This window comes from Homarus americanus, unplaced genomic scaffold (assembly GCF_018991925.1).
Source record: "Homarus americanus isolate GMGI-L3 unplaced genomic scaffold, GMGI_Hamer_2.0 scaffold20930, whole genome shotgun sequence".
NCBI classification, from domain to species: Eukaryota; Metazoa; Arthropoda; class Malacostraca; order Decapoda; family Nephropidae; genus Homarus; species Homarus americanus.
Genome location: NW_024748502.1, coordinates 9,308,849 through 9,335,055, shown reverse-complemented (window position 1 = coordinate 9,335,055; position 26,207 = coordinate 9,308,849). Strand labels below are relative to the sequence as shown.

General features: G+C 36.4%; 1 protein-coding gene across 1 annotated transcript in view; it reads right to left on the bottom strand.

The window, feature by feature from the left end:
* Positions 1–26,207, bottom strand: part of LOC121880351 (hypoxia-inducible factor 1-alpha inhibitor-like) — a 325,317-nt gene that overhangs the window by 210,531 nt on the left and 88,579 nt on the right. The window contains exon 4 of the mRNA XM_042387506.1: positions 6,789–6,934. Within this exon, the coding sequence (XP_042243440.1) occupies positions 6,789–6,934 (146 nt within the window). The remainder of the gene's footprint in view (positions 1–6,788; positions 6,935–26,207) is intronic.

Below are 26,207 nucleotides of genomic sequence, written 5' to 3'. Positions count from 1 at the left end.
ATACTTAAGAGAAATAGAGAAATACAGTCGCCAAGTTAATGTCCATTCAAATAATGGACTCAACTCCCTCCCCCTCTCACACTACACTGCCGGCTCTTCCCTCTCTGAGAAATTTTTGGGGGAAAACCACTAAATTTTAATAAATAATACCTCAAACTAAAGTTAGGATAATACAATTGACATTGCTGGATTCCTTGTAAGAACAGGAATATTTTGAATATAAATGTCATATATTTTGCACAAAAGATAACATAGTTACTCAGAAAATTTTTTTATCTAAAATTTGTATGTCTAATGCAAAATATATGATGTTTATATTCAAAATGATCATCAAATTATAAGAATTCTAGCAATGTAAATTATATTCTGGCCGGGTAATTTGTATGAATTTTATGAGCTAAAACAAATATCTTCAGTTAATAAAAAAAAAAATAATCTTCACGACACTATCTGTCAATCAAAGTACCCCACCTTGCCTCCCCCCCTCTTCCAACCGCGCGGTCAGTCCCAACCCTCCCCCCCACCCCCCACCAATCATCCCTTCAAGAGAAGAGTGGGTGAAAAATTTAGATTTTAACATTTTATATTAAATAATACCTCAGATTAAAGTTAGGATAATATAATTGACATTGCTGGATTCCTTGTAAGACCAGGAATATTTTGAATATAAACGTCATATATTTTGCACAAAAGATAACATAGTTACTCAGAAAAATTTTTATCTAAAATTTGTATGTTTAATGCAAAATATATGATGTTTATATTCAAAATGATCATCAAATTATAAGAATTCCAGCAATGTAAATTATATTCTGACCGGGTAATTTGTATGAATTTTATGAGCTAAAACAAATATCTTCAGTTAATAAAAAAAAAATAAAATATTCTTCACGGGGTAACAGATGGTCGGTCGGTCGGTCGGTCCCTCCCTCCCCCCCACCCCCCACCAACCGTCCCAAGGAGATGTGTGGGAAAACCAGAATACTTAACTTTTTTGTAATGAATAATACCTCAAACTAAAGTTAGGATAATATAATTGACATTGCTGGATTCCTTGTAAGACCAGGAATATTTTGAATATAAATGTCATATATTTTGCACAAAAGATAACAGTTAATTTGAGAAAAATTTTTATCTAAAATTTGTATGTCTAATGCAAAAATATGATGTTTATATTCAAAATGATCACCAAATTATAAGAATTCCAGCAATGTAAATTATATTCTGGCCGGGTAATTTGCATGAATTTTATGAGCTAAAACAGGCAGTCAGGCAGGGTGGCGGGTGGGGCAAATCTAAAAATAGCGTCTCCAGCCGGACACTCACCGCGTATATGTGGAAAAAATCCGTGTTAAGTGAAAGTTCAGCTCTGGCGAGGCACCGCGTATATGATAAAACGCGTTAAGTGAAACCGCGTTAGGCGGGGTAATACTGTGTATATATATATATATATATATATATATATATATATATATATATATATATATATATATATATATATATATATATATATATATATATATATATATATATATATATATATATATATATATATATATATATATATATATATATATATATATATATATATATATATATATATATATATATATATATATATATATATATATATATATATATATATATATATATATATATATATATATATATATATATATATATATAACCTAGACCCCGACTTACGACTACGTGGACTTACGACCGTCGGGACTTACGACCGCCTCAGATATAGATAAAAAAAAAATAAAAAATAAAAATTTAAATGACACGCATTTTCTATACCGAAACGTTTCCAGTTAATGTAGTCTCCATGTATAATTAGAAAATTATGGGGGCCCCATGTGCATTCAGCTGACTACATTAAAGGTTAAGTGCTCAGTCACACTGTATCCATTCCTTATTATTTATTACTTTCACTGTACTGTATCCATTCATCATTATTCATTACTTTTACTGTACTGTATTTCATTGTAGATTTTTTATTAAAAAAAAAAATAATAATAATTTTTCTATGTCGACTTACGACCTGGATTTGGGTCCCTAACCCCGTCGTAAGTCGGGGTCTAGGTGTGTGTGTGTGTATATATATATATATATATATATATATATATATATATATATATATATATATATATATATATATATATATATATATATATATATATATATATACAGTTATACCCACTGCCTTGATCAATTGAACCCAGAGGGTCCCGCGTTAAGTGAATAACAAAAATATGAGATTAATTCCAATAGAACCCAGCCCGACCCCAAACTCCACTTTTGACGACAAATAACTATGTTGTAGTAAAAATAACATCTTAATTTTATGATGGTACATGCACACAATTAATACTTAAGAGAAATAGAAAATACAGTCGCCAAGTTAATGTCCATTCAAATAATGGACTAACTCCCTCCCCTCTTCTCACACTACACTCTGGCTGTTCCCTCTGAAATTTTGGAAAACCAGGTATAGTAATAAATAATTCCTCAAACTAAAGTTAGGATAATATAATTGACATTGCTGGATTCCTTGTAAGACCAGGAATATTTTGAATATAAATGTCATATTTTTCACAAAAAGATAACATATTTACTCAGAATAAACTTTACATCTAAAATTTGTATGTCTAATGCAAAATCTATGATGTTTATATTCAAAATGATCAGCAAAATGTAAGAATTCAGCAATGTAAATTATATTCTGGCGGATAATTTGTATGAATTTTATGAGCTAAAACAAATATCTTCAGTTAATAAAAAAAAAAATATTCTTCGACACTATCTGTCAATCAAAAGTACCCCACCTTGCCTTCCCCCTCTTCCAACCCGTGGTCAGTCCCAACCCTCCCCACCCCCACCAATCCTCCATTCAAGAGTTTTTAACATTTAGTATTAAATAATACCTCAGATTAAAGTTAGGATAATATAATTGACATTGCTGGATTCCTTGTAAGACCAGGAATATTTTGAATATTGTCATATATTTTGGACAAAAGATAACATAATTACCTAGAGAACAATTTTATCTAAAAATTGTATGTTTATCTAAAATATATGTTGTTTATATTCAAAATGATCACCAAATTATAAAATTCCAGCAATGTAAATTATATTCTGCCCGCTTATTTGTATGAATTTATGAGCTAAAACAAATATCTTCAGTTAATAAAAAAAAAAATAATTCTTCCAGGGGTAACAGATGGTCGGTCGGTCCCTCTCCCCCCCCCCACCAACCGTCCCAAGGAGATGTGTGGGATAACCACTAAATTTTAATAAATAATACCTCAAACTAAAGTTAGGATAATATAATTGACATTGCTGGATTCTTGTAAGACCAGGAATATTTTGAATATAAATGTCATATATTTTGGACAAAAGATAACATAATTACCTAGAGAACAATTTTTATCTAAAAATTGTATGTTTAATGCAAAATATATGTTGTTTATATTCAAAATGATCCTAAATATAAAATTCCAGCAATGTAAATTATATTCACAATGGGTAATTTGTATGAATTTTATGAGCTAAAACAGGCAGTCAGGCAGGGTGGCGGGTGGGGGTGGTCGAATCTAAAATAGCTCGAGCCGGACACTCACGTATATGATGAAAAATGCGTTAAGTGAAAGTTCAGCTTTGGCAAGGCACCGCGTATATGCAGCAGCGTTAAGTGAAAACGCGTTAAGGGAGTAATACTGTAATATATATATATATATATATATATATATATATATATATATATATATATATATATATATATATATATATATTATTATATATGTATGTATGTATGTATGTATGTATGTATGTATGTATGTATTTTGTATGTATATATATATATATATATATATATATATATATATATATATATATATATATATATATATATATATATATATATATATATATATATATATATATATATATATATATATATATATATATATATATATATATATATATATATATATATATATATATATATATATATATATATATATGCAAGTAAATCACTGTAGGTCGCTGGCGTGATCTGGGTAAATCTTGATAACCACAAGGAAAGAAAACACGAAGTTCCCAAGCGCTTTTGTGTAATTCACATCTTCAGGGGTGAGTACAGACTAGTCTGTACTCACCCTGAGCCTATAAATATATATATATATATATATATATATATATATATATATATATATATATATATATATATATATATATATATATATATACACAGTTGTACCCCACTTAACGCGGTCAATTGAACCCAGAGGGTCCCGCGTTAAGTGAAATCCGCCTTAAGTGAACAACAGAACATATGGGATTAATTCCAATAGAAACCGGCCCGACCCCCAAACTCCACTTTTTGAAGGCACATACCTATGTTGTAGTAAAAATAACATCTTAATTTTATGATGGTACATGCACACAATTAATACTTAAGAGAAATAGAGAAATACAGTCGCCAAGTTAATGTCCATTCAAATAATGGACTCAACTCCCTCCCCCTCTCACACTACACAGCCGGCTAACAGATGGTCGGTCGGTCCCTCCCTCCCCCCCCCCACCCCCCACCAACCGTCCCAAGGAGATGTGTGGGATAACCTCAAACTAAAGTTAGGAAAATATAATTGACATTGCTGGATTCCTTGTAAGACCAGGAATATTTTGAATATAAATGTTATATATTTTGGACAAAAGATAACATAGTTACCAAGAGAAAAAATTTTATCTAAAAATTGTAAGTTTAAAGCAAAATATATGATGTTTATATTCAAAATGATCACCAAATTATAAGAATTCCAGCAATGTAAATTATATTCTGACCGGGTAATTTGTATGAATTTTATGAGCTAAAACAAATATCTTCAGTTAATAAAAAAAAAATAATTCTTCACGGGGTAACAGATGGTCGGTCGGTCCCTCCCTCCCCCCACCAACCGTCCCAAGGAGATGTGTGGGATAACCACTAAATTTTAATAAATAATACCTCAAACTAAAGTTAGGATAATATAATTGACATTGCTGGATTCCTTGTAAGACCAGGAATATTTTGAATATAAATGTCATATTTTGCACAAAAGATACCATAGTTACCTAGAGAAAAATTTTTATCTAAAAATTGTAAGTTTAAAGCAAAATATATGATGTTTATATTCAAAATGATCACCAAATTATAAGAATTCCAGCAATGTTAATTATATTCTGGCCTGGTAATTTGTATGAATTTTATGAGCTAAAACAGGCAGTCAGGCAGGGTGGCGGGTGGGGCAAATCTAAAAATAGCGTCTCGGACACTCACCGCGTATATGTGGAAAAAATCCGCGTTAAGTGAAAGTTCAGCTTTGGCAAGGCACCGCGTATATGCGAAAAAGCGTTAAGTGAAACCGGGTTAGGCGGGGTAAAACTGTATATATATATATATATATATATATATAAATACAGTTAATACCCCTTGTGGTCAATTAAACAGAAGGGTCCCGTGTTAAGTGAAATCCGCGTTAAGTGAACAACAGAACATATGGGATTAATTCCAATAGAAACCGGCCCGACCCCCAAACTCCACTTTTTGAAGGCACATACCTATGTTGTAGTAAAAATAACATCTTAATTTTATGATGGTACATGCACACAATTAATACTTAAGAGAAATAGAGAAATACAGTCGCCAAGTTAATGTCCATTCAAATAATGGACTCAACTCCCTCCCCCTCTCACACTACACAGCCGGCTAACAGATGGTCGGTCGGTCCCTCCCTCCCCCCCCCACCCCCCACCAACCGTCCCAAGGAGATGTGTGGGATAACCTCAAACTAAAGTTAGGAAAATATAATTGACATTGCTGGATTCCTTGTAAGACCAGGAATATTTTGAATATAAATGTCATATATTTTGCACAAAAGATAACATAGTTACCTAGAGAAAAATTTTATCTAAAAATTGTAAGTTTAAAGCAAAATATATGATGTTTATATTCAAAATGATCACCAAATTATAAGAATTCCAGCAATGTAAATTATATTCTGGCCTGGTAATTTGTATGAATTTTATGAGCTAAAACAGGCAGTCAGGCAGGGTGGCGGGTGGGGCAAATCTAAAAATAGCGTCTCGGACACTCACCGCATATATGTGGAAAAAATCCGCGTTAAGTGAAAGTTCAGCTTTGGCAAGGCACCGCGTATATGCGAAAACGCGTTAAGTGAAACCGCGTTAGGCGGGGTAAAACTGTATATATAATATATACATAGAATATATATATATATATATATATATATATATATATATATATATATATATATATATATATATATATATATATATATATATATATATATATATATATATATATATATATATATATATATATATATATATATATATATATATATATATATATATATATATATATATATATATTTATTGGGATTTTATTATTGTTTATATGGAGATCAATCTTATTTTATTTTTTATTCTTTTTTTTCATAAATATTAATAAAATAATGGTGTAAATTGAATCGGGTCCTAAATTAACCAGGGTTTTAAATATGAATCATCGTAAGTAGAAGTGTCGTTATTTGAAGCTTTCCTGTAATTAATATGGTAAAGCAACATATGATAGTATTTGGAGAGCACTAAAATGTGCAGTAGCTCAATGCAAGAAAAACAAATCTTATCAATTAAGAGGAAGTACATCCATTATATTATTTACAGCTGTTAACACCATAACAATGTATAAGATAGGAGTGGAGAAGGTGGATGGAGATTACCTGAGACTGTCGATCATGTGGATGATATACTGGATATGGATAAAGATGCTCATAATGCTCTGGTGCAAAAAGTATGCATCTCTTGTAGCCAATCAACTGGCAGAAGAAGTTTTGCTGTTCATCATAATGTACAGGAGTCACATTACCTAAAATTGAAGAAGAAAAAAAATCTCAGTATTTCTTTCTGGTGTTTACCTCATTATATTTGAATTGTAAAATAAGTGGAGATTGAAGAACGTATTTTACATCCCATTCTACAGTCAAAGAGAATAGATGAATGACCTGTAAGATACCTCATTTACAAAAACTTTGTTAATGATTGCTGTGGTCATTTACCATCATCAATTATATATTGTATATACACAATAAATAAAATTAAATTAAATTTACCTTTACCTCTCCCTTACCCTTACGAACCTAAACCTTTCTCCTTCTTTTCCAGATACTTAGCTTAAATCTTTTACAGGAAGGAGATTTGAATCCTATTTATCTTAAACACAACGAGGCACACTGCCAATGCTGGATTTGCTTGCTTACACAGACGCCAAACTACTGAGCCTGCGCAGGCGTGCGCGCACACACACACACACACACACACACACACACACACACACACACACACACACACACACACACACACACACACACACACACACACACACACACACACACACACACACACACACACACACACACACACACACACACACACACACACACACACACACACACACACACACACACACACACACACACACACACACACACACACACACACATGTAGGCCTGTTACTTGTAAGGCAGGTGGAGGAGTGAGACTTGTCAGTATACTGTCTCACTTAAAAGTAATTTGTTTAGTTATTTAGAGTTCCGTTGATATCAGAAAGATGCCTGAGACTGTCGATAATTATGGTCCATTGGGACATCCACTTACACAAAAGGGGTGTTAATCAGACAAGAGACTGGTGTATGTACAGTGTGATATTTACAAGTCGAAATACTGTACAGTTAATTAGACTCGCCCTGTGATCTATTACTGAAAATTTCTCGGTGTGAGTCGCACTAGTACTGAGGCAGGCTCTTGTGTGAAGCGAGCTCGTAATAAGGTAGTTCAGGTGTAGATCTTTACTCTAAGGGGTCAAGCTCAAGACTACCAAGGGGCTTGGCTAAGCCATCATCAGAGAGTAATTCCTGCATTCGCCACCAGAGTGATCTAGGAGTCAAGCTTCTAGAAGGTTCTCAAAGGAGGAAGTATTCACCTCCGTGGAATGTCAAGCAGAACTACAGTCAGCGGTCTTTACATAATGTGTATAAACAACCGGCTGATAAATGATCCTTTGACCCATGAATCACTCTTAACTGGCGGTGCCAATATCTATATATTTTAATAACATACTTACTGCAAGTGTGAAACAAAGTAACTAGTGTTTAAAGAAAATACAGTACACACTGAAAGTTGCATCATACTGGCGACAAAACATCCGCTGGTAGCATACAGCTATAACCTATGAACAAACTTTACCATCTACAGGTCATTGAATAGTGAATGTTCATAATTATACATCCATGGTTGTAAGTTACTCTAAATTATACAGTATGTACATTATACTGGTTACGTGAGTGTGTGTGTGTGGTGTGTGTGTGTGTGTGTAACACCAATATAATTTACATACTGAATAATTTAGAGAAAGTATTTATTAACTTACAACCATAATTATGAACATTCAACATTCAATGACCTGTCGAGGGTAAAGGTTGTTCATATGTTATAGCTGTATTAAACACCCCGTGGATGTTTTGTCCAATCCAAGTGTCACCATATGATGCAACTCTCTCTCTCTCTCAGTAGTAGGTACTGTATTTCTTTAAACACTAAATAGATTGCTCATTTACTTTGTTTCACACTTGCAATGCGTCAAGTATGCTAGATAGTTAGTTAAGTAATACCGTATTTTGCGGCATATAGGACGCGTTTTTTTTTTTATTTTACCCTCAACATCACCCTGCGTCCAATATGGTGAAGGTCAGGATTGGGGTCGAGCTTGGGGTCTAGGTATCCCCCTCGTTTAAGAATCCAAACAACTTCAGAATGAATATACAGCAACTCCTCGACTTACGACATATTCGACCTACGACCACCAGCACAAACAATCTGCCTCAGTCGGTACAACCACCCGCACATACGACCGCGGCAGTCGGTACCAAAAATTTTTCAAATGACGCCCGAATTTTCTAGACCGAAACGTTTCCGTCCCGTACGAGACCGTCGCGTGGGCTGGGTCACCTCGTGGCTACAGCACCCACGCCGTAGAGCACTTAGTTAGTATTTGGTTGTCGTTGTATCCGCAACTGATCACGCTGTGTACTGACATTATTTTCATATCTAATTCACTTTAGAATTACTGGAAAGCGTAGAAGTGAGAGTGCTGGTGGTGCTCAGAAGACAATAATGCAGTATGAAAATGGAAAAACTGTAGTAACCATTTCACGCGAACTAGGCTTCTCGCACTCGACCATCTTGACTATTTTGAAGGATAAGGAACGTATTCGTGAGGTAGTGAAAGGATCAGCACCTATAAAGGGAACTATAATAATGAAGAAAAGACAAGGTCCTATTCATGAGATGGAAAAATTACTTGTGATATGGATGGAAGACCAGATACAAAAGCGTGTACTCTTAAGCCTTCTAACCCTACAGGCTAAGGCAAGGAGCCTTTTTGAAAGCCTGAAGGAGCAGGCAGGAGATGAGTGCTACCAAACCATCACAGCAAGTCATGGGTGGTTCCAAAGGTTTAAGAACCGCTACAGTTTGCACAGTGTAAAGGTGAGTCGAGAGGCAGCAAGTGCTGATGTGGGTGCTGCCGAAGCTTTTAAGGAGGAGCCAGATCGTGTCATTGTGGAGGGAAATTATTTGCCTGAGCAAATATTTAATGTGGTTGAAACTGGCTTATTATGGAAGCGCATGCCAGAATGGACATACATCCACAAAGAGGCGAAAACAATACCAGGATTCAAGGCATTCAAGGACCGAATTACACTTCTGTTGGGGGAGAATGTAGCTGGTTTCAAGATAAAGCACCTTCATGATCTATCATTCAGAGTACCCAAGGGCTTTTAAACATGTCAGCAAGCACACACTGCCAGTGATTTATCACTGTAACAAGAAAGCCTGGATGACCCTAGTACTGTTTGAGGATTGGTTCATGACTTATTTCATTCCTCGAGCCAAGGAGTATTGTCTGCAACAGGGATTGCATTCAAGATTTTGTTAATTTTGGATAATGCTCTGGGACACCTACCACAACTGGACGACCTGCACCCTGATGTTAAGGTAGTCTACTTTCCACCTAACACTACCTCTATCATCCAACCCATGGATCAAGGTGCTATTGCTGCTTTTAAAGTGAATTATTTACGTACGACCTTCGCTTAGGCTGTCGCTGCTACTGAAGGTGAGAAAACGCTCAGAGAGTTTTGGAAAAACTACAACATTTTGAAGTGTATAGAGAACATTAGTGCAGCATGGGATGAGGTTACAGGTCAGTGCATGAATGGAATATGGAAGAAAATCCTGTAAGATATGTGAACAGTTTCAGAGGATTTAATGAAGATGAAGTAATTTCTGAGATTAGTAACAAGATAGTGGAGTTGGTAAACAGCTTGAGTTAGAAATTGATAATGAAGATGTTGAGCAATTGGTTGAAAGTGTAGCAGAAGAGCTCAGTAACGAGGATCTTATTGAACTGGAAGCACAGAAAATTGCAGAGGATGAAGAGATACAAAATGTAGAAGAAGAACCTGCACCTTCCAAAAAATTTTCAGGGAAACAAATGGCAGAGGCATTTGCTACAATTAATAAGGGGATGCAAATGTTTGACGGAATGGATAAAAAAGTTGAGCGTTTTGCCAAAGTTGACAGAATGGTCCAAGATGCACTTGCTTGCTACAGGGAGATTTATAATGAAAAGAAAAAGCAAGTTCCCCCTGTATATTAACCTGTCTGAAGAAAACGATATTCATGACCAACCCAGCACTGTCTCCTCCTCTGCTTCATCCAGTTAATGTAGTCTCCATGTATAATAAGAAAATTATGGGGGCCCCGTGTGCATTCAGCTGACTACATTAGAGGTAAGTGCATTCTTCATTATTGAATACCTTTACTGTACTGTATTTCATTTTAGATTTTCTATCTATTATATTTTTGCAATTTCGACTTACGACCTGGATTTGGGTCCATAACTCCGTCGTAAGTCGCGGAGCAGCTGTATATGGTTTATTACAAGAACAATTCCATTTAACAAAGAGAACAATTAAAACAATAATAAATAAACAAGGAATATTCAGTAAATGACTGCGATAATTCTTGAAACTACCGACAGTGGTCAGGCAAACCACTCGTTGTTATAGATGTTTACAGCTTTCCCACCAATAACCAGTGTTATATTTCCTATATAAATGAGTAACTGTCTTATAAAATAAAATAAACCTTCGTTGAGGCATGAAATGCTTCAATTACCAGCTGTAGTATCTTATATGATTTAATGGGAGAATGAGAAGCCACATGCTGAGTCTTACTCCGGACGTTTATTGTTGTTGTTGTTGTGTACAACGTGCCTAACACATTCGTGATTACACAGGCCTAAACACATTCTAACTTTGGTAAGAAGTAACATAATATATAATGTATACAGTCAACCCTCGTTAATTCGGACTAATAAGGGGGGGGGGGTGTCCGTTTTAGCCGATTGTCCGAATTAACCGATTTAGGTTAGGTTAGGAAATATAGTACCGTATATACACTGTACGCTGAACATGATACACAGTAACATAAATACAGGAAATACTGTACTGTAAACATCATATAACTAGTTATATAAAACATTACAATATGTTAATTTCATTTACCTTTGGTAGATGACTCTTAATTAAGTCATTTAGCCTCTCCCTGAATGGTTCAATGTCCTCAGTGGGTGCGCTACCAGCTTCACCATGCGTAATTTTATTACACATTCCATGGCGATTTCTAAATCGCCATAACCACCCATCACTAGCTTCGAAATTCTCAATGCCCATATGACTTGCTAGCTTAACAGCAGCAGCTTGTATTTCTACACCACGGACGACATTACCACAGGATTGTTGCTGCACAAACCACTTCGTCACTGCCTCCACAAGATTTGTATCTTTTGCCACTCTCATACGCTTCCTTGCACCAACAGATGATGATTTAGAAGTTGCATCAACATAAGATTTCAAAGAAAATGCAATGAGTTTGTCCTTAGCCTTGCGTCCGAAACTGTTTGCTTTTTAACACCATACTCGTCACAAACTTTAGCCACCGAAGCACCAGCCTCCAATTTCCATATAAATTCCAGTTTCTGGTTCACATACTTCCTCTTCGGCGTTTTACTCCCCCTTGAAGACATGATGTAAAAGACAAGGCTGAAAGGTGCCTAATCACTGAAATATCAACGAAAATTGCAGGGCATCACAACACTGATACTCAAATATGGCGCTAGGTCAACAATGACTGGCGTTACTCACGAGCCCACAAGGCCGCCGCGTAACCCATCTATCGGACAATCCCAGAACCATAAATTTGGTATGGACTCGTCTATAACCCTCCCTCGTTTATAGGTTGACCCTGATTTTTTGACCTAAAAATCGTTAATTTATGATATTCCTTGTTTATAGGTCGACCCAAGTTTTTGAGGGTATTGGAACAACAAAACCTTCAGTAAAAACACTCTACGTCCTAAAAACTGAGGCTCGCCATGCCAAAAACACAAAGTGCCGAAGGCAAATTGTTTACCATTTATTATTACGACACTTTACACTGAAACGCAGGTAGTATTTATTCACGTCAATTAGGAGGGAATATTATTGTATTCAACAGTTTTTTAACTGAAAACCATTCGAAAAGCGATTACGGTAAAATCTTTTGAACAACAAAAGAAAGCGCAAGTCACTGTTTTCGTCATGATTTTATCCCACTTTCCACTGTAATACGGACAGTACGTCATTTCAGCAAAAATATTACATTTCCATATTTATTTCTGAGAATATATTCATTCAGTCACAGTTAGGTAAAATATACTTGTGATGTAATATTTTAATGAAAATACCCGGTATTCAGAAATACAGTATTATAGTTTTGTTTTGTTTAAAATTTAATTAACAAAGATTGATGTTTCAAATGCAATGAACAAAAATTTATGTATCTATAAATAAACTTTAAAAAATGAATACTTTATGTTTTACATTGTCCTGTGCTACCATACCATGCATTTGGCTACTTTGGGCTTGCTATGATGACGCAAGAGATCTGCCCTGGCATCTGTACCGACACTCACAGCTGGTGGTGCGTCGTTTCCATTGTTTACTGGGAGTTACAAGTAAAAAATTTTCAACCTAACGAAACTATTACCAGTTTAGAGGTCGACCCCAATTTTTTGCCAAAAAATTTGGGGTCCACAAAACATGTAGCTATGTGTATGTATGTTTATTTGAGTGCCCAGTCATAGGAGTCCGTTTTCTCTCGCTTCACGACGCCTGAGTCTTCCGTTTTCTCTTAATCTTAGAGTGCACCAGAGAATTTGTTATTCCTTAGTAATGACAGAATTTGAAATTGCAACCCCAATTGCAACTGGGACAATCCCAGAACCAGAAATTTGATATGGACAGTTCAGATTTCGTCCGATTTATCCGAAATAAAGGGGTCCGAATTAACGAGGGTTGACTGTATATAATCAATAAAGGCAGCATATAAACATATACATATATAACACTATTTTTCCCTTTCAAAAGAGAGCATGGCTGCTACAAATCCTAAATAAACAAAACTTACAGAATTACATATGGCAGGGAAGAAGAGAATAGAACACAAGAAATATAACTTCCTAACTAAACAGTTTTGAAAGGCCTGTTCACAATTCAGATAATTAGAGGTCTAATTTAATTACAGGTCTCCTAACTCTGTTTGATCTTCAAGGACTATTCCCTCCATTAAGTTTTACAGGGGTTTTACTTGCACTCTGTGCAATATCAGTGACAGACGTATCATCACTACAGTCAATTGACACAGTGAGTGGATGCTGGGAAACATCATCTTTGACCTCATCATCATGATGATCATCTGCAACTGTGTCAAGTTTATCATCATGTTCTGGTGCTACATTCATCTCGTCATGTGCATGAATGATGTGATCCACATGAACATATCTCAGAGAGTTACCACATTTCACTAAATATGTCCTAGATCCACATACCTTGTCAATGACACCAGTTATCCACTTTGCATGTACAGTACCATAACCTTTAGCCATGTTCCTAACTCTCACCCTATCATTTACCTTGAACACTCATTAACTGGAACTCTTATCATGATACATCTTTTGTTGAGCTTGTTTCCTCTCTACAACTTCAAACAGACTTGGCTTAACTAAACTTAATCTTGTTCTCAACTGTCTCTTCACCATTAACTCTGCAGGAGTACATCCTGTCACACTATGTGGTGTGGTTCTGTATCTGAGTAAGAAATTTACTAGTCTGTGTTTCATTGATTATCCTACAGTTCCTTGAATTACCTGCTTGGAAAGTGCTTCCTTTACAATTCTAACAGATCTCTCAGCTGCACCATTAGAGGCAGGATGATAGGGTGGGTCAGTACATGCTTTACACCGTTGAGTCTCATGAAGTTTTTAAACTCTAATGATTGGAACGGAGGACCATTGTCAGATACTACCTCTTCTAGTATTCCATGTTCAGCAAATATTAATCTTAATTCATCAATGGTGTTACCAGCAATAGTACTGTACATGTGCTCAACATCAATCCACTTTGAATGACTGTCAATAAATACAAGAAATTTGTTTGTTCCCTTATCACAGAAGTCAATGTGTACTCTTTGGAAGGGACGGGTAGGCCATTTCCAGGTTTTCAAAGGTGTGCTGGGTGGCATACTCCTAACATTCTGACAAACAGAGCACTCACGTACCATCATTTATATTTCGCCATCCAGTTTATGCCACCATACAAAACTTCTGGCCAGTGCTTTCATAGCACCTATACCTGGATGTTCAAAATGCAGTTCATTCAAAATTTGCCCTCTAAAACACTGTGGAATTAACATTCTCATACCCCACAACACATCCCTGTTCTACTGATAATTCACATCTCCTTAAATGATACGGTTGAAAGTCTAAGGATGGACAAATCTCTGGCCATCCTTTTAATGTATATTCCAGGACTCTTCCTAATACAACATCTTTCCTAGTTTCATGAGCAATCATTCTGGAGGTGACAGGAAAATCTTCTGCTAACATGGTTACAGCATAAACCTTAGGCTCTACTCCATCATTTGATGCACTACCTGGCAACCTTGACAAAGCATCTGCATTGGAATGATCCTCTGAACGTCTGTACTGTATCTCATAGTCATATACAGACAATATCACAGCCCATCTTTGCATTCTTGCTGCAGCAAGTGTAGGAACAGGTGATTTAGGACCCCAAATTGCCAAGAGAGGCTTGTGATCAGTTATTAAGACAAAATTCCTCCCATATAGATACTGGTGAAATTTCGTTACTCCAAATATGATAGACAAAGCCTCTTTCTCAATTTGTGCATAATTTTTCTTGCTTTGGGTAAGAGTTCTCGAGGCATATGCAATGGGTCTTTCTTCACCGTTATCCATCATGTGACTTATGACAGCACCTAATCCATAGCCCGATGCATCACAAGCAAGCTTTAGTGTTCTACTGGTATCAAAGTGGACCAAAACATCAGTACTAGACAGAGCAGCTTTACAATCTCCAAGTGACTTCTGAGTTGCACTGTTCCATTACCATGGTATCCCTTTCTTTAACAGTTCATGCAGAGGGGCTAAAACTGATGAAAGCTTTCAATTCACTGACATTTTTTGGAGCAGGTAAATTTACTATGGCTCTTACTTTATCTTCTACAGGTCTCAGCCCTTCTGTATTCACTTTGTAGCCAAGATAAGTTACTTCTTTAACTAAGAATGAACATTTGCTCTTGTTGAGCCTGACATTGTGCGCCAACGATCTTTCGAAAACTGTGGCTAGGGTTTGACATGATTTTGGATGTCACTGTCAACAATAAGGACATCATCCTGAAAACATAACACATTGGGAAGAACCACAAAAATTTTGTCCATGATTCACTGAAATAACTTTGGTGCACTTTTAACAACATAAGGCAACCTTTTGAACTTATACAATCCTTTATGAGTGTTGATGGTAAGGTACTGTTGACTTTCAGCATCAACACTGACCTGAGCTTTGCCTGGGACAAGTCTAACTTAGTGAAAATGGTTCCACCTGTTAGTGCAGCAAACAAATCTTGAGACATGGGTAAGGGATATTGCTCATCCTCAACAGCTTGATTAATGGTAACTTTATAATCACCACATAGTCTAACAGATTTATCAGCTTTAGGTACAATTACTATAGGGGCAGCCCAATTGCTCTTGGCGGTTTTCACAATAATTCCCTCACTCACAAGTCTGTCTAATTCCTTCTCAACCTCACCTTCAATGCATAAGGAACAAGTCTGGACTTAGCATATATGGGTGTAACATCTTTGTCAATGGTGATATGAGCTTCATAACCCTTTATACCGTCCTGTCCCTTAACAAATAAAATCTTGTATTTTTCAAGCAATTTCTCAAGACCTAGAATACTGTTACACATTCTAACACTCAATATCTCCTTCCAGTCCATCTCAAGTTCACACAACCAGTTCTCACCTAACAAAGTTGGTCTATTCACATAACTAGCTATAATTAATGGCAACTTTAAATTCTGATTTTTGTACTTTACCTCACACTCTAATTTACCTTCTGTGTTCAGAATCTCTCCAGTATAAGTTCTCAACTTGACACCTGAGTCTTCTAAAGGCACATGCGCAAATAGCTTCTCATACATATCTTTACTCATTATGGAGAAATCAGCTGCAGTATCCACTTCCATGGTTACAGGTGTGTCATTAATACACAAGTCCACATTATACCTATGTTTAACTTTCTCTTCACGACTGGTGTAAATAGTAAACACATGGGCACTCTCATCATTATCAGATCCAAAATTACTAACACTCTCATGAATACTGTTTTTCATTTCCTTCTCATCACCTTCAACGACATATACTCTACCTTTATCACTTCTGGCAGGGGCAGTAATTTCTTTCTCACAGGCAGGAGCAATATGTCCAATACGCTGACAATTGTAATATCTTGAATTTTTTAACTTACACTGAAAGCTTTCATGTTTCCCTTGGCATCTCTTACATTTTAAATCAGCATGTGTTCCTTGTTTTGTGGCATAATTTTTCCTTTTAGCCACAGTTACTTTACACACTGAGCCACTACCGCCAACTGTTTCACTACCAGCATTGGGAACAAATTCTCTGATGTTTTTCTCTGCTAATTCCATGCTTGTAGCTATCTGACATGCTTTTTCAAAAGTTAAGTTAGTGGTGTTCATTAATTTATTTGTATTTTTCATAATTCAGACCTATCACAAACCTATCTCTTAGAGCTCGGTTCAAGAACTGTCCAAAGTTACAGTGAATGGATAACTTCTTCAAAGCTACTATATAATCACTTAGTGACTCATCTTTACCTCTATCTCTGGTGCCAAATTTGTAACTTTCAGCGATCTCAAGTGGAGCAGGATCAAAATGTTGCTTCAGAATCTTGGTAATCTGAATCAGTGAGGAGTCTTTTGGTTTGTCTGGAGCAAGCAGATTGACCAGAGTAGAATAAACATTAGCTCCAACCTCTGTCAAAAAGATTGCTTCCTTTTCTCTTCTTCTGAGCATCACCTCCGTCGTCCATTAATTCATTTGCCAGGAAGAAGAAGTCCATTCTCTCACAATATGATGTGAAGTTCTCCTTGTCTGCATCATCCGATGTATCCACTTATGCCAGCCGTGGTTGCTCTCTTCACTTAAATTCTACAGGTTCAGAGTAGCCTTCCCTTCAGTGGTCACTATCCTCTCTCCAAGGACTTCACCAACACTTTGTGAATCCCATCCTCGTCGCCAGTGTAGTATCTTACATGATTTAATGGAAGAATGAGAAGTCACATACTGAGTCTTACTCTGGGCGTTTATTGTTGTTGTTATGTACAACGTGCCTATCACATTCGTAATTACACAGGCTTAAACACATTCTAACTTTGGTAAGAAGTAACATAATATATAATGTACAGTGGTCCTTCGGTTAACGAATACAATTCGTTCCAGAAGGTCGTTCGTTAACCAAATTTTCGTTAAACAAATCCATTGTTTCAATGGGATATTGGGTGATTGATTCCAGCTCACCGAAAAGTACATACAGTGGTCCCTCGGTTAACGAGCACAATCCGTTCCAGCAGGTTGCTCGTTAACCGAAAAACTCGTTAACCGAAACCATTGTTTCAATGGGATTTTGGGTAATTGGTTCCAGCTCACCGAAAATTGCCTAAATTCAACAAAAAAGGTAGAAAAGTACACTTACTTTGAGGTGCGTATGTAGAAGGCTCCTGGATGATGATGATGATGATGATGATGATGGGAATTTGAATGGGGGTGGAGGAGAAGGAAGAAGAGAAGGCATTGGGGTGGAAGAGAAGTCACCCCATGGCACCATTTCACCCATAAAATTTTAGTTCTCTTGGTGTATTTCAAGATTATTTTCTTTAAATCAACACTGCACTGCATTATATAGTGTCAATATGTAAAATATTTTTCAAAATGACCAATAATTTGCTTGGAAACACAGAAAAAAAGCGTTTAGTTGAAGAGAGTCTCAAGCAAGATGTTACCTCCACTGAAAACAGAGAGAGACTAACTCCTGTCTGGTGTGTTAACAGGCTGGATGGCACGCCAGAAACTAGTTTCTTTACCTTCAATTATGTTCAATAATTGTTAAAATGACTAAAAAAGTTAATATTAAACTTTTAAAATTATTGAATAGTATAAACTTCTTGATATTTACTAAAATAGTAAGGAATGTAAGCCCTAAAACCGATTTCTGTATTGGCGGACTAATACCACAGCTGGTGGACTGCCAAATGCAAGCGAAAACATGTTGAAGTCGGCTCGTAAAAAACTCGTTAATCAAGGGATTGCTCGTTAACCGAAGTTAAGAATCTTATGGAAGGTAAATCGTTAACTGAAATCTCGTTAACCGAGGCGCTCGTTAACCGAAGGACCACTGTACAAAGTAAAAAAAAATGCAGTAAAGTACACTTACTTTGAGGTGTGTATGTAGAAGGTTCCTGGTTGATGATGATGATGGGAATTAGAAGTGGGGATGGAGGATAAAGAAGGAAAAGGGAAGGAAGTGGGGATGGAGGAGAAATCACCTTTCAGGGGGCCCATGCTTAACACAGTAGTTTCACCAATAAAATTTTAAGTTCAATAAGAGTAACTCAAGATTATTTTCTTTAAATCAACACTGCACTGCACTATATATTATCAATATGTTAACTAAAGTTCAGAATGACCAGTAATTTCAATGAAAAATGCAAAAATATTCAAGACACCAACAAAATAGATACTCTCTCCACTGTTTTCAAAATTCAACTGATGCCTTGTGACTGACTCATGCATCTGATGAGCGCACAACAAACTACTTCCCTGGACTGCATATATTATCATTATGTTAAATAAATGTTACAATGACTAATAATTTTAATATAAAACATGCAAAAATATTAAAGAGCACAACTTTATTGATATTTACTCCATTGGAAACGAATGTAAATATAGAACAGATTACTCAATTGGCAGAGTACCCCATCAGCTGATGCTCACAACAAAACGTGATTTTCGTAAGGATTTCATTAATCAAATTTTTTTTCATTAACCGAATTGAAAATTCTAATGGAAGGTAATTCGTTAACCAAAATTTCGTTAACCGAACCGTTCGTTAACCGAGGGACCACTGTATATATAATCAATAAAGCCAGCATATAACATACACATATATAACACCGGCTAATGCTCAACAAAAAACGGAGGATCGGTCTACCCACCTGGCAGCCTTTTTTTTTTTTTGGTAGTACCGACCGAGCACTGACAAACCAAATGTGGAACTGCGCGGAGCAGCCTGCAGCCAACTGACTTCACCAATCTGAACACAAACGTCCTTGGGGTAGCATAGTGCTATTCCATGACTGTTCAACCAAAATACCCTAACAGAATGGAGTTGAAGAAAAGGCATAGCTACACTATCAGCTATAAATTACAGGCCGTATGAAGAGGCCTACGTTTTCGCAGGTAGCCCAATGGGTGAAAAATTCGTGGAATTCTGTGAAAACCGAGACGATGCCCTTAGAGAAACCCCGACTCGCTGGAAATAAGTTGATAACTCCACCATTGGGATCAGTGTCAACAATTCTGCTCCCAACTATACCGCCCTTCAGGATTTATTGAACAATGCCCTAAACTGGGTCATCAACAACTACGTCACCATCAACCACACCAAGACAATGGTTATGCACATCAACCTCTCCTCCAATGTTGTCCCACCCCCTTCCATTACTTTAGGTCCCAACACACTCCAGGTTGTAGATTCCACTAAGCTCCTCGGCGTCACCATAGACAACAAACTAAATTTGAAACCACACGTCAGTGAAGTTGTCAAATCCTCCAGTTTCCGTCTCCTCCTCCTCCACTAACTCAAATCACTCGGAAATCCTGCACCCGAGCTCCTCAGTGTTTACTCAACATTCATACTTCCCAAGCTCATCTATGCCTCCCCTACTTGGTCTTCCTCCTTAAAGTGCAAAAAAGATGGCATGCAAGATTATTCTCTCCCCTTCCTACTCCACATATCAAGAAGCGCTCAACACACTGACCCTCTCGGCTCTCTGTGACCATCACTACGACCTCATCTGCAAATTTGGTGAGAAGCTTCTGCACCATCCTCGACACCGGCTCCTACTACCACCCGAGATCCTTCATCCGAGAATTGCTGTTCGACACCACAACTGCATCCAGCCCATACGAGCACGAACCGATCGCTATAAGAACAGCCCAGTCCCAACCATTGTAAAAATTATCAATAACTTGTAATCAACCAGGGTATTCACTCCCAGTCAATCTTACTTTTTGCACTGTCACTATGTAAATGCCCTGTAGTTTGAGCTTCTCCCCACCTAGTTATTATATTTCATATTTTTATCACTTATGTTACTTGTATATTAATTGTAAATCAAGAGACCCATTCCCCAATTATGTAGCTGTATATTTTCAGCCTTCCGGATGCCATGCTCTTTCAATAAACCGGTGGAGGATGTCACCCAAGTTTCCGTTTCTACATTATTGAGGAAGCGTGAACCTATCATGGGTAGGATGGAGAGGCTACTCCAAGATTGGGTTCAGGACCAGACATGACGCCGCTTGCCTCTCTCCACAGCGATCATCGTGGCTAAGACCAGCAACATCTGTGTGATGCTGAAGCCATAGAACGCCGAGAGCAGTGTAGGTGATGCCCCTTTCAAGTCAAATCCTAGGTGATTTCATCGCTTCAAGAAGTGCACCAATCTCCACAATCTTCATCTGACTGGTGAGGCAGCCAGGGCTGTACCGAAGTCGTGAGTTTTAACACCTTTCTGGTACTCCTGAAGGCTAAGGTGGAGGAAGGGTGATACAACGCCAAGTAGGTTCTGAACTTCTACAAGACGGGCCAGTTTTGTAAGATGGTGCCATCAAGGGCATTTCCTGGCCAAGGAGGCAAAGACTGTACCAGACTTCAAGGCAACCAAGGACAGCCTTACTTTGCTACTTGGAGGCAATGCTGAGGGGTACCTTAAGTTGACTCCCATGCTAGTGTCCCATTCCAAGAACCCAAGAGCTCTTAACCCTCAAACGACCGGTGTAGTCATATGATGATCCAAGGACAACCGCCGGGTGTAGTCATATGACTATGAAGCATTTTTCAAATGTCCTGGGTACAAGTATTCACACTTAGCCCGTCAGGTGTCTCCTTAGCAACCCCTCAAGACGACTAAATAAGCCAATCAATGTGCAGTAGGGAGCATAGCAGAGATAGTGTAGCAGTGTTACCACCGTTGGCAGAGCCCAGGCCGTCACAGGAAGAAAGATATAGAAGAAAGAAAAGACTTTTTACAGAAGAAAGTGATTACGAGTTGGGAAGGATGGAAGATGCTAGTGGTGACAGTGAGTGGGAACCAGAGGATGACAATACAGTGGTCCCTCGGTTAACAAACACAATTCGTTCCAGAAGGTCGTTCGTTAACCGAAAATTTCGTGAACCGAAACCATTGTTTCAATGGGATTTTGGGTACCATATTTTTCGGCTTGGAAGACGCACCCTGATTTTGGAAATGAAATTCTAAAAAAAAAAAAAATTATGGGATTTAGCACACTTGGGCACAGGTCACTGACCCACATTGGGGCTTAGGGGGCGAAAATATAATTATAATTATAATTATAATTATAATTATAATTATAATACAGTTGTACCCCACTTAACGCGGTCAATAGAACCCAGAGGGTCCCGTGTTAAGTGAAATCCGCGTTAAGTGAACAACAGAACATATGGGATTAATTCCAATAGAAACCGGCCCGACCCCCAAACTCCACTTTTTGAAGACACATAACTATGTTGTAGTAAAAATAACATCTTAATTTTATGATGGTACATGCACACAATTAATACTTAAGAGAAATAGAGAAATACAGTCGCCAAGTTAATGTCCATTCAAATAATGGACTCAACTCCCTCCCCCTCTCACACTACACTGCCGGCTCTTCCCTCTCTGAGAAATTTTTGGGGGAAAACCACTAAATTTTAATAAATAATACCTCAAACTAAAGTTAGGATAATACAATTGACATTGCTGGATTCCTTGTAAGACCAGGAATATTTTGAATATAAATGTCATATATTTTGCACAAAAGATAACATAGTTACTCAGAAAAAAATTTTATCTAAAATTTGTATGTCTAATGCAAAATATATGATGTTTATATTCAAAATGATCACCAAATTATAAGAATTCCAGCAATGTAAATTATATTCTGGCCGGGTAATTTGTATGAATTTTATGAGCTAAAACAAATATCTTCAGTTAATAAAAAAAAAAAATAATCTTCAGGACACTATCTGTCAATCAAAGTACCCCACCTTGCCTTCCCCCCTCTTCCAACCGCGCGGTCAGTCCCAACCCTCCCCCCCACCCCCCACCAATCATCCCTTCAAGAGAAGAGTGGGTGAAAAATTTAGATTTTAACATTTTGTATTAAATAATACCTCAGATTAAAGTTAGGATAATATAATTGACATTGCTGGATTCCTTGTAAGACCAGGAATATTTTGAATATAAACGTCATATATTTTGCACGAAAGATAACATACTTACTCAGATTAAACATTTTATCTAAAAATTTTATGTCTAATGCAAAATATATGATGTTTATATTCAAAATGATCATCAAATTATAAGAATTCCAGCAATGTAAATTATATTCTGACCGGGTAATTTGTATGAATTTTATGAGCTAAAACAAATATCTTCAGTTAATAAAAAAAAAAAATATTCTTCACAGGGTAACAGATGGTCGGTCGGTCCCTCCCTCCCCCCCACCCCCCACCAACCGTCCCAAGGAGATGTGTGGGAAAACCAGAATACTTAACTTTTTTGTAATAAATAATACCTCAAACTAAAGTTAGGATAATATAATTGACATTGCTGGATTCCTTGCAAGACCAGGAATATTTTGAATATAAATGTCATATATTTTGCACAAAAGATAACATAGTTACCCAGAGAAAAAATGTTATCTAAAATTTGTATGTCTAATGCAAAATATATGATGTTTATATTCAAAATGATCACCAAATTATAAGAATTCCAGCAATGTAAATTATATTCTGGCCAGGTAATTTGTATGAATTTTATGAGCTAAAACAGGCAGTCAGGCAGGGTGGAGGGTGGGGCAAATCTAAAAATAGCGTCTCGAGCCGGACACTCACCGCGTATATGATGAAAAAATCCGTGTTAAGTGAAAGTTCAGCTCTGGCGAGGCACCGCGTATATGATAAAACGCGTTAAGTGAAACCGCGTTAGGCGGGGTAATACTGTAATAATAATAATAATAATAATAATAATAATAATAATAATAATAATAATAATAATAATAATAATAATAATAAATAATAAATAATAATAAATAATAATAATAATAATAATAATAATAATAATAATAATAGTAATAGTAATAATAATTATAATAATAATAATAATAATAATAATAATAATAATAATAATAATAAAAATAAAAATAATAATAATAATAATAATAATAAATACAAAAATGAAAAAAAAATATCAAGAGTGAGAAACAATATACAGTCGGCCCTTAACATACGCGGGGGTTACGTAACAGAGATAGCCGTGGATGTTAAAAATCCGCGTATATGTGCCCCAAAAAAAACCTAGTCCCCTCATGTCCTTATTTACCGTATATACCTGTAAATAGTTCAAGTTTTTAAGACCAAATTATTTGGCAAAAAATTGGGGGTCGACCTCTAAACGGGTAATAGTTTCGTTAGGTTGAAAAATCTTTACCAGTAACTACCAGTAAACAATGGAAATGACACACCAACACACCACCAGCTGTGAGTGTCGGTACAGTTGCTAGGGCAGATCTCTTGCGTCATCATAGCAAGCCCAAAGTAGCCAAATGCATGGTATGGTATGCACAGGACGATGTAAAACATAAAGTATTCATTTTTTAAAGTTTATTTATAGATACTGTACATAAATTTTTGTTCATTACATTTGAAACATCAATCTTTGTTAATTAAATTTGAAACAAAAGAAAACTACAATAACGTATTTCTAAATACCTGGTATTTTCATCAAAATATTACATCACAAGTATATTTTACCTTAACTGTGACTGAATGAATATAGGTATTCTCAGATATAAATATGGAAATATAATATTTTTGCTGGAATGACGTGCATATTACAGTGGAAAGACGAAAACAATGACTTTCGCTTTCTTTCGTTATTCAAAAGATTTTACCATAATCGCTTTTCGAATGACTTTCAGTTCAAAAACTGTTGTACTCGTACTGTATTACAATAATATTCTATCCTATCATTAGCCTTATAATCCCACAACTGAAAACCATTCGAAAAGCGATTACGGTAACATCTTTTGAACGAAAGAAAGTAAGTCATTGCTTTCGTCACAATTTTATCCCACTTTCCACTGTAATACGTACATCATTTCAGCAAAAATATTACATTTCCATGTTCTCAGAAATAAATGGTAGTTTTGTTGAAACGTAATGTACAATATTTAATATTAAAATGCAAAAATAGCTATAAAAACAATTAATACACCCGTAATGTACTGGCTGGCATCTCCACTCGTCCCTGCTCCCGCGTCCAAGGTCACCGCTCCTCCAAACTCGCTCCCTCTGCTCCCTCCTCACCTCCTCTGCCTCCTCCACCCCCTCTGCCTCCTCCCCGTCACTACTGCCGACAACGAACACAAATGTTTTGTGAATAACTGCACCTCCACTTCCCATATATTTTAACATAATATGGGATGGCAGGAAGAAGGAAAATTCGGCCTTGATCCCGGATTTTAGGAAGGCTAATTACGGTAGCTTAAGGAGAGACCTAAGGGATGACCCTATGGTCAAAAGATTAATCCCCCCCACACCTCCGGAAACTGTCAACTTAGGACGGGATAACCCCGAATTTAATTTAGCAGCTACTTATGAACAATTTATTGCGACAATCAATAATGCCCAAAATAAACACATCCTAAAAGAAAATTCAGATCGATACGGAACCAACCAAAATGGATGAATAATAGACTCTTAGATCTTCTAGGGAAAAAGAAAGGAGTATATAGAAAAGTTAAGAAAGGTGAAAATCACTTACTTGGTTACTATCAGAACCTAACAAGACAGGTAAAACAGAAATTAGGAAAGCAAAGAGAAATTATGAAATCAAGGTAGCAAACGAATCGAAAAATAACCCCAAAGCTTTTTATCAACTGTATAAATCAAAGGTTAGAGATACAATAGGTCCCCTTAAAACTACGACAGGAGAAATGACTGATGATGAGTTAGAAATGTGTAGTACGTTAAATAGTCATTTTCGCTCCATATTCACAAATGAAAACCTAGCACAGTTTCCAGAAGTTCATAAGGTATATAACACAGTATAGAAAATATGTTGATGAATATCAATATTACTAGTAACGATGTGCTTAAAGTAATTAACAAACTGAAGCCTCATAAATCGCCTGGTCCAGACGAGGTATATGCTAGAATATTAAAAGAATGTAGAGATGAGTTGAGTAATCCATTAGCAGTTTTATTTAATAAGTCATTAGAATCGGGCCTAGTGCCAGAA